The 10793-nt window shown below is 44.0% G+C and overlaps 1 protein-coding gene across 4 annotated transcripts in view; it reads right to left on the bottom strand.

Annotated features, from left to right (window-relative positions):
- Positions 1–10793, bottom strand: part of BLVRA (biliverdin reductase A) — a 62909-nt gene that overhangs the window by 19321 nt on the left and 32795 nt on the right. For 2 of the 4 annotated variants that reach the window (XM_011983214.1, XM_011983213.1), the window contains 3 exons: positions 10617–10738; positions 7293–7412; positions 5854–5951 (listed from right to left, as the gene is read on the bottom strand). In XM_011983214.1, the coding sequence (XP_011838604.1) occupies positions 5854–5951; positions 7293–7412; positions 10617–10738 (340 nt within the window). The remainder of the gene's footprint in view (positions 1–5853; positions 5952–7292; positions 7413–10616; positions 10739–10793) is intronic. The other 2 variants (XM_011983216.1, XM_011983215.1) reach the window with 2 other exon arrangements.

Raw genomic sequence — 10793 nt, 5'->3', positions numbered from 1 at the left:
GTCAGACACCACCTAATGAAGTTATATCATTAGTAATTAGATGAACTGATAAAGGATGTTACCTGACAGAACACAATGTGAAAAACAGCATCGTTTCCTTTTTTTTTTGGTGTGTGTGAGATGGAGTCTCGCTCTGTCACCCAGGCTGGAGTACAGTGAATGTGATCTCGGCTCCCTGCAACCTCTGCCTCCCGGGTTCAAGAAATTCTCCTGCCTCAGCCTCCCGAGTAGCTGGGATTACAGGTGCCCACATCATGCCTGGCTAATTTTGTTGGTATTTTTAGTAGAGACAGGGTTTCACAATGTTGGCCAGGCTGGTTTCGAACTCCTGACCTCAAGTAATTGCCGGCCTTGGCCTCCCAAAGTGCTAGGATTACAGGGGTGAGCCACTGTGCCTGGCTGCTTCCATAATATTTCTGTGAAAGATGCATACCCCATCTAATCATGAAGAAACATCAGATATATTCAAACTTAGGGACATTTTACACAATAACTAACTGTAATATTTATAATTGTCAAGAAAAGACGGAGGAACTGTCCAGAATGAAGGATACTAAAAGTGACATGTCAACAAAAGATAATACATGGTTTTGAACTCAGTCATTTTGCCATAAAGAATGTTATTGGGACAACTGGTGAAATTTGAATGAGGTTTGAGGATTAGATTGTTGTAATGTACCAGTGCCAATGTCCGGATTTTGATGGTTGTATGTGGTTACATGCATACCTCAGAGATTCTGCATGTTTCATTCCAGACCACCACAATAAAGTGAATATTGCAATAAAGGGAGTCACATGAATATTTTAGTTTCTCGGTGCATATACAAGTTATGTTTACACTATATAGTAGTTTGTTAAGTATGTGATAACACTATGTTTAGGAAAACAATGTATATACCTTAATTTAAAAATACATTATTGAGCTGGGCATGGTGGCCTATGTCTGTAATTCCTGCACTTTGGGAAGCTCAGGCGGGTGGATCACTTGAGGCCAGGAGTTCGAGACTAGCCTGGCCAACATAGTGAAACCCCATCTCTGCTAAAAATAGAAAAATTAGCTGTGCGTGGTGGTGTGCACCTATAATCCCAGTTACTCAGGTGGCTGAGGCACAAGAATCATTTGAACCCAGGAGGTGGAGGTTGCAGTGAACCAAGATTGCGCCACTGCATTCAAGCCTAGGCAATAGGGCAAGACTGTCTTAAAAAACCAAAAAAATAAAAACAAACAAACAAAAAATGCTACCATCTGATCCTCCATCTTTTTGCTGGAGGAAGGTCTTGCTTCCATGTTGATGGCTGCTGACTGATGTGGTTGTGGATTTGATTTGCATTTCTATAAGGATTAGTGGTATTGAGCATCTTTCCATATGATTGTTTACCATCTGTATAATTTCTTCAGAAAAATGTCTATCCAAGTCCTTTGCCCATTTTAAAATCAGTTTATTTGGTTTGTTTGTTGTTGTTGAGTTGTAGAGTTCTTTAGACATTCTGGATATTGGTTTCTTATTAAAGATAAGATTTGCAGATATCTTCACCCATTACGTAGACTGCTTTTTCACCCGGATGATTGCTTCCTTTGAGGCACAGAAGGTTTTAAGTTTGATTAGTCCATTTGTCTGTTTTTGCTTTTTTTGCCTGTATTTTTGATGTCGTATGTAAGACATTATTGCCAAATCCAATATCATGATGCTTTCCCATGTTTTCTTCTAACAATATTATAGGTTTAGGTCTTAAATTTAGTTCTTTAATTCATTTGAGTGATTTTTAAATATGGTGTAAGGTAAGTGTCCAACTTCATTCTTTTGCATGTGGATATCCTGTTTTCCTGGGACCACTTTTTGAAGACACTGAAACACTTGGTAGAATTCTCCAGTGAAGCCATCTGGTTTTAGGCTTTTCTTTATTGGGAGGTGTTTAATTACTGATTCAGTCTCCTTACTAGTTATAAATCTGTTCAATTTTTGTTTCTTCATGATTCAGTCTTAGTAGGTTATATGCTACTAGGTATTTATCCCTTTCTAGGTTATCCGATTGTTGGAGTATAACAATTGTATAACTGTTCATTGTAGTCTCATAATCCTTTTTATTTCAGCAGCATTGGCTGTAAAGTCTCCTCTTTCCCTTCTGACTTTAGTTTGAGTCTTTACTCTTTTTTTCTTTTTTTTTTTGGAGACAGAGTCTCGCTCTGTTGCCCAGGCTGGAGTGCAGTGGCACACAGTCTCTGCTCACTGCAAGCTCCGCCTCCTGGGTTCACGCCATTCTCCTGCCTCAGCCTCCCAAGTAGCTGGGACTATAGGCGCCCACCACCACGCCTAGCTAATTTTTTGTATTTTTTTTTTAGCAGAGACAGGGTTTCACCATGTTAGCCAGGATGGTCTCGATCTCCTGACCTTGTGATCCGCCCGCCTCGGCCTCCCAAAGTGCTGGGATTACAGGCATGAGTCACCGCGCCTGGCCTTTTTTTTTTTTTTTTTTTGTGAGACAGGGTCTCGCTCTGTTGCCCAGGCTGGATGGAGTGCAGTGGCACAATCTCAGCTCACCACAGCCTCCGCTCACCACAACCTCCACCTCCCAGGTTCAAGTGATTCTCCTGCCTCAGCCTCCTGAGTAGCTGGGACTATAGGCACGTGCCACCATACCTGGCTAATTTTTGTATTTTTAGTAGAGACGGGGTTTCACTATTTTGGCCAGGCTGGTCTTGACTCTTGACCTTGTGATCTGCCCTCCTTGGCCTCCCAAAGTGCTGGGATTACAGGCGTGAGCCACTGTGCCCAGCTGACTGTTTTTTTCTTAATCTGCTAAAATTCTGTCAATTTTATGGATTTTCTTCAAAAAAACTAACACTTGGTTTTGTTGTTGTTTTTTTTCTATTGCTTTTCTACTCTTTATTTTATTTATGTTCTAATATTTACTTGCTTTTTTCTGCTAATTTTCGATTGAGTTTGCTCTTCTTTTCCCAGTCCCTTGAAATGTAAAGTTAGGATGTTGATTTGAGATCTTTCTTCTTGTTTAATGTAAGCATTTACAACTATCCACTTCTCTCTTAGCACTGCTTTCATTACATCTCATCAGTTTTGTATTGTTTTGTTTGAACAGAGTCTCACTCTGTTGCCCAGGCTGGAGTGCAGTGGTGCGATCTCCCTCACTGCAACCTCTGCCTCCTGGGTTCCAGCAATTCTCCTGCTTCAGCCTCCCTAGTAGCTGGGACTACACGTGCGTGCCACCACACCTGGCTAATTTTTGTATTTTTAGTAGAGATGGGGTTTCAGCATGTTGGCCAGGTTGGTCTTGAACTACTGACCTCAGGTGATTCACTCGCCTCGGCCTCCCAAAGTACTGAGATTACAGGCACAATCTATATTATTTATTTATTTATTTATTTATTTATTTATTTATTTATTTAATTTTTGAGATGAAGTCTCACTCTGTCGCCCAGGCTAAAGTGCAATGGCGCAATCCTGGCTCACTGCAACCTTCACCTTCTGCATTCAAGCGATTCTCGTGCCTTAGCCTCTGGAGTAGCTGGGATTACAGGCACACGCCACCAGGCCCAGCTAATTTTTGTATTATTATTAGAGACGGCGTTTCACCATGTTGCCCAGGCTTTTGTCTTGAAATCCTGACCTCAGGTGATCCACCAGCCTCAGCCTCCCAAAGTGCTGGGATGACAGGCATGAGCCACCACACCCGACTGCACAATCTGTTTTAAACTGCTAACAACTTAACTTCAAATACAAAATTCTTCACATACAAAATTCTACTCCTTTATATCTCTGACCCCCCATTTGTTATTAATGTTACCAATTACATCTTTTTATACTATATATCGATTAACATAGATTTGTATTTTTGTTTTTGTCTTTTAAATTCTATACCAGCATTTAAAGTGATATTTATTTATTTATTTAGAGATAGAATTTCACAGTGTTACCCAGGCTGGAATGCAGTCATACCATCTCAGCTCACTGCAACCTCTGCCTCCCAGGTTCAAGCAATTCTCCTGCCTTAGCCTCCTGAGTAGCTGGGACTACGGACATGTGCCACCACACCCAGCTAATTTTTTTATTTTTAGTAGAGATGAGGTTTCACCATGTTGGCCAGGATGGTCTCGAACTCGTGATCTCAAATGATCTGCTTGCCTTGGCCTCCCCAATTCCTGGGATTACAGGCTTGAGCCACTGCACCTGGCCTAAAGTGATTTATATGTCAACATCAGAATACTATGGAAGTCTGTATTTGTCTGTATATTTACCTTTACCAGAGAGCAATATTTTTGTGTTGCTGTCTAGTGTTTTCTTTAACTTGAAAGACCTCCTTTAGCATTTCCTGTAGGGCAGGTCTAGTAGTGATCAACTCACTTGGTTTTTGTTTGTCTGGGCAAGTCTTTTAAATAATTTTTATTTTTATTTTTGAGACAGGGTCTCACTCTGTTGCCCAGACTAGAGTGCTGTGGCCCAATCATGGTTCACTGCAGCCTCAACCTCACAAGGTTCAGGTGAACTTCTAAGTAGCTGGGACTACAAGGGTGCACCACCACACCCAGCTGATTTTCATTTTTTCAGTAGAGATGGGGTTTCGCCATGTTGCCCAGGCTGGTCTCAAACTCCTGGGCTCAAATAATCTACCCATCAGAGCCTCCCAAAGTGCTGGGATTACAGGTGTGAGCCACTGTGCCCAGCTGAGTCTTCTTTTTTCCTTCTTGTAATTAAAAATTTTGTACGCCGGGCACGGTGGCTCGTGCCAGCACTTTGGGAGGCTGAGGTGGGTGGATCATGAGGTCAGGAGCTCGAGACCATTCTGGCCAACATTGTGAAACCCCACCTCTACCAAAAATACAAAAATCAGCTGGGCATGGTGGTGGGTGCCTGTAATCCCAGCTACTCAGGAGGCTGAGGAAGGAGAATTCTTTGAACCCAGGAGGCGGAAGCTGAGATGAACCCAGGTTGCAGTGAGCTGAGATGGTGCCATTGAACTCCAGCCTGGATGACATAGCGAGACTCTGTCTCCCACCAAAAAAAAAAAAAAAAAAAAGTTGTAAAAGATTTTTGTAGAAACAGGGTCTTATTATGTTGCCCAGGGTTGTCCTGAGTTCCTTGGCCTCCCAAAGTGCTGGGATGACAGGCATGAGTCGCTGCGCCTTGTCTGGGAAAGTCTTAATTTCTCCCTTCTGGAGGGTGGTATGGCTTAGGGGAACAAATATGAACTTAAGAGCCCAGTAGGATTTGATTCAAATCTCTACCTCCCGTTTAGTAGTCATGTTATTAGCTTCGTGATCTGGTACAAATTACCTTCTTTGAACCATGTTTTTCTATACAGAATCTAGAGAAAATATATACCTCCAAGGGTTTCTAGAAGAATTAAGCAAAATAACACATGAAATGCTTAGCAGAGTTTCCAAGTTCCTAGCATATACTAAATATTTAATAAATGGTTGTTCCTGTTTAGAAACAACAAAAACTACCAACTATGCAAGTAAGACAATCAGTTTCTCTGATTTGAGCATTTTTAGGATATCCCAGCATTTAGCAATATAAGTATCGCATGAATAAAGCCAAAATAATATCATGACATAAGCATAGGTGAAAACTAATTCATATTTTTTCCTTAGAGTGAGTAAAATAAGCTGATAAGCTTTAACCAAAAGTTTCCCACCCATCCTTCTGCCCTCCACTATGTGTGCTTACAGTGTTGGGGTGAGGAGGCAGTTGGGAGCCCACAGTGCCAGTGTAGCCAGGAGGAGACATCTGAAATGGGGTTAAGTTTTAAAGGCATAAAGATGATATCACAGAAATCCTGGAGGCAGAAACTCTTGGTAAGAGCGTCTGTATTCCAGACAGACAGAGTGTACCTTACCTTTCTGCTCAGCCAGCTCCCACAGTTCCTGAGCAGCCGCCAACGACAGTGTCATGGGGTATTCCACAAGGACGTGCTTGCCAGCATTAAGGAACTGCCTTTGGTACACGAGACAAATACAGAAAAGAACACTTCGAATAAGCTTCACTAAAATGCTCTGCATAATAGAGAACAGAATGTTATAAAGGCATGAGAGTTTCTGTGTGTGAATGTGTCATGACTGGGGGTAGGAGTCAGTGCCACGGGACATGGAGGAAGAACTATATCCCACATTGTTTTCTCCTATCCTGTGACAGAACAACTTTCTAGTTACGTGTTAATTTGAACATTCAACCATTCATTTATTCAACTAAGTACTATTTACCAATTACTCTGGAGGAGAAATAAAGACACATTAACAAATAAATTTCCTATTACCACATGGTAGCTATAAAGGCTACAAAACCCACAGCAGCTAGCTTTGCCTGAGGCAGTCTGAAAAGATTTCACTAAGGACCTGTGAATTGGGTCTCAAAGTATGAGCAGACATTTTCCAGGTGCAACATGATGAGTATATTTCACTGTGAGCACCGTATGTTGGGGCTTGGGCATTTGTGGGGCTTTGTTCAAATGACAAATTTCAGTGTGGCAGGGGAATGGGCTACAGACCGTGGAAGATAATGTCAGAAAAGTAGCTGGGAGCCTGACCGTGAAGGACCTAGAATTCTGTGCTCAGCAGTTCAGATTTCATTCTGTGGATACCAGGGTATAAATATTTATAAGCATGGGACTTATGACAGAATCACTTTTCTTAACGAAATACACTCTAGTGCCAGAAAAGGTTAAGGAAAGCCAAGGAAAGGTATTTTTGTCCACTCTAGAGCTAGACTGATAAAGAGGAAGCATCCTACCCGTGGGAACAGCATGGTAGCAGCAGCTGTAAGAACCTAGAAGGAAGCTAGACTGAGGAAGGCAGCTGGCACTTCCCTGTTAGCTGCCAGGTCCTGAGGGTTAAAGGAACTCTCACTGTTATTTTATGACATTGAAAGTACAAAGGAGAAAACGTTGGAAGCTGATCCAAACTGAGAAAGGAGTATAATTCGCCAAGGATGCTGGCTCCACATCCTAAACTGTCTGGTGAGAAGAAGGAGGCCACTACTGTTAAAAACTACTCTCGATGGATTTTTACAGAAAAATAAAACACTTTAATTCTGAATGTTTCTAATGTTTCAAATTACACATACTAAATACTAATTTTACTATTTTTTCATTTGCTTATATATTTAGACCCAACAATAAGAATTTCTTAATGTTTTGACATTTCTGTGATTGGTCACAGAGCAACTGTAACTTTCTCATTGACTCTTCTGACACTTTTGCAGGGTGTTTTAGCTTGCTTGCTCATTTTTCCAGTACTGCACTGCTGTGTAAGGCAAGGACTGCCTGTGTGGAAAACCCACCTGATGTAGTCCTCATGGCTGGAGCTCTCACTGCAGATATAGGCAACCTCCACCTCTTGGCTGGAAAGAGCATCCTCCAAAGAAATCTGCTGGACTCCATCAATGCTCCCAAGCTCCCTTCTATTTCAGAGTAACAGAGAAATGGAACTCAATGGTAGACAGAAGAAAGGAGCACCATCCTTCTCCCCTCCTCCCAACAAGGTCCTGGTGACCCGCTGCCAGAAATGAAGAAATGAGCTTCTTCTCTCCCACTTCCAGGTTGTTTTCCACTGTGGAGTGAGAAAAACAGCCTCAGGGTTCAAGTCAGGGGATCTGGCACCGAGTGCCAACAGTACCATTCACAGCTTGTATGACCTCAGAGAGTCTTGAATTACTTCATCTCTAAAATAAAAGAAACAGCTGGGCGCAGTGGCTCAAGCCTGTAATCCCAGCACTTTGGGAGGCTGAGGCGGGTGGATCACTTGAGGTCAGGAGTTCAAGACCAGCCTGGCCAACATGGTGAAACCCTGTCTCTACAAAAAATACAAAAGTTAGCCAAGCGTGGTGGCGAATGCCTGTAATCCCAGCTACTTGGGAGACTGAGGCAGGAGAATCACTTGAATCCGGGAGATGGAGGTTGCAGTGAGTTGAGATTGCGCCACAGCACTCCAGCCTGGGTGACAGAGCAAGATTCCTCAAAAATAATGTAAGATAAAAATAAAAGGAACAATCTACTTTTATCTCATGAGAAGTGATCTCTATGGTCACTTCCAGTTCCAACCACGTGGCCAAACATTGTGACTACCAAACCTAATCCAAATCCAATACACTAACACATTTAGGGTGCAAACTGGCATGCGACTTCAAGCTCCTTTATAGCTAAGCTAACGAAGCCCAGTAGTATGTACGCATACGTGTGTGTGTGTGTGTCTGTGTATGTGTGTGTCTTCCTCCCTCTGGCAGACTGAGCTCATTGGAAGGTGAGAAATTCGTTCTCCACGATTTCTCCTACAGTGCCTAGCACATAATAGGCAGTGATAGCCTTGACTAACCAGGAGCAGAGGCAGGAGGGCAACCCAAGGCCTTCTGACTCTTCTAGAGCATGGGGGAGCTGCAGTGTTCTAAGAGCCAAAGCCCCAGCAGTCCATACATCGCCCAGTGCAGTGGCTGGGGCAGGAGAGTAGCCCTCTAAGGGTGGCAGTCATGGGAGAATGTGGGACAGCCAGCAAGCAGGAGGCCCTCAGCCAGCTCAGAGCTCCAGCTGAGCTGCAGCAGGCAGAAAGCATTTGGGGAAATTTAGTTCCCAAAAAGTATTATGCTAGGTTTCTTCTAATGGGGCCACCCAAACTAAATTGCTCAATTTCAGCAATACTTATTGTTTGCCTATTATGTACTAGGTGCTGTAGGAGAAATCATGGAGAACAAATGAAAATCCTTGCCTTTCAATGAGCTCAGTCTGCTAGAGGAAGACACACACACACACACACACACACACACACACGTGTACATACCACCACCACAAGACTACCAGGAGAAGTGTGGTGCTTGGAAGTAGGAGGTGGAGACTCAGGGAGGGAAAGGAATACACCAGAAAAGGCTTCCTGGGGAGGTGGTAGAACTTGGCAGGTAGGTCAGGGGGAAGGGTATGTGAAGAGGGAAACTGTGTGAGTATTGACAGGGCTGTCATGCAGCGGTGTGACCTGGCCATCCTCCCACACAACCTGGGTAGTGTACCTGTTCCCACTGAGCTGATCTGGAAGCCAACTGGCAGAGGACTGGGGCTTAAGGGAAAAGGAGAGGTCCCACTTCAGCCTTGAACCCAAGTGCCGTGTGCATGGTTCCAGCTCCAGACAGGGGTGTGATGGGGTTACTGTGCTGCCTGATCTTAACTTTGCTCTCCCATTTGTGTGCAGCTCCCTTGGAATCTTATGGGGAGGAGAACGCTGGCCAAGCACAGATTCTAGCACTCCTAGGTCTCCCTGGTGCCTCAAAGCCCATTTTAAATCCTTAAAAGTGGGGCCACGTTTTGAGACAGGCAGGAAGAGGATGGCCCCATGAACGAAAACATGAAAAAACTTCTGCATGGACCATCACAATCGTTACTTACGCTTTATGTAAATATTTATCTGATGTCTCTAAAGCACTAGAAAAAGAGTTGCCTAACTTGTTCACTGCCATGTCTCCAGGCCCAGCCGAGTGCCTGCACCTAGTCCACAATTAAAATGGATAAATGATGTTACACAGAATTAGTCTGATGCCGGTACCTAGTTCACGATTAATATTGACAAATGATGTTATACAGGATTAGTCTGGTGAGTGGTGTGTGTGTGTGTGTGTGTGTGTATGTGTGTATAGGGGTAAGCGGAAGAGCTGAGCATGGGGCAGGGAAGAAGAAACAAGGTGGTAAGTTTGATTCTGACTGGAGATAAATGAATCCTTAAAGAAAAGCGGAAGGCTGGGTGTGGTGGCTCATGCCTGTAATCTCAGCACTTTGGGAGGCTGAGGCAGGAGGAACACTTGACCCCAGGAGTTTGAGACCAGTCTAGGCAACATAGGGAGAAACTGTCTCTACAAAAAAAATAAATAAATAAATTAGTCAGGCATGGTGGTGTGTGTCTGTAGTCCCAGCTACTCAGGAGGCTGAGGCAGGAGGATCACTTGAGCCCAGAAGGTCAAGACTGCAGTGAGCTGTGATTGCACCACTGCACTGCAGCTTGGGTGACAGAGTGAGACCCTGTCTCAAAAGAAAAAAAAAAAAAAGTGAGGCTCAAAATTACCAATGGGAAAAGAACACATGGTGTTTAAAAGATGGGCTTTGGAAACAGACTTCTGCTCAACTTCAGTTCTTAGACTTTCCAGCTGTGTGACCTCAGGCAGATTACTTAACCTTTCCGTGGTTCAGCCTCCTTATCTGTAAACTGGGGGGTTGATAACACTACCTAGAAGGAAATATCACATGTAGAGCCCAGAACCACCTAGGACGGCTGTCATGATGACTATGTCAGGATTCCCTGGTGCACACTGAAAGCCTTTCAGGCCAAAGCACCATACATACGTTGGCTGTGCCCCTTCTCTAACTGTCAGCCTTGAGCTCACCCTCCTGCCTCTGTCTTCCAGTCTCCCTAGGCCAACCTACTGTGCATCCCAGCTGCAGGCCCAGCAAGCTTCAGTTCCCAGACCCATCCCAACCTGAGATCTCGTGGGGCTGACCCTAAACACTAAACACTATTCTTGGTCAGGAGATGGCTCTCCCTGCCCTGGGTCTGAAAAATCTCCATGTCCTGCGGCTAATCTGCCTCACTGGGCTTTCCACAAATTGTGAAGCACAAAGACAGTGTGAGCCACCTGGACACAAAGCCAATCAGGTTCAGGAATGCTGAGGAAGGGTGTGGATTCCGCAAGTCCCTCATCCGCACGGAGCCGGCTCTGCCAACACCAACCACCACCACGCCAAACTTCCTCTCGGGCTGAAACACAAAGGACCAAGGTGGAGTTTGAAAACACTGCAGCCATTGAGCAGAG

This window comes from Mandrillus leucophaeus, unplaced genomic scaffold (assembly GCF_000951045.1).
Source record: "Mandrillus leucophaeus isolate KB7577 unplaced genomic scaffold, Mleu.le_1.0 Scaffold248, whole genome shotgun sequence".
Lineage (NCBI taxonomy): Eukaryota > Metazoa > Chordata > Mammalia > Primates > Cercopithecidae > Mandrillus > Mandrillus leucophaeus.
The sequence above is the reverse complement of the archived record's forward strand: the minus strand, read 5'-3'. Positions and strand labels throughout refer to the sequence as shown.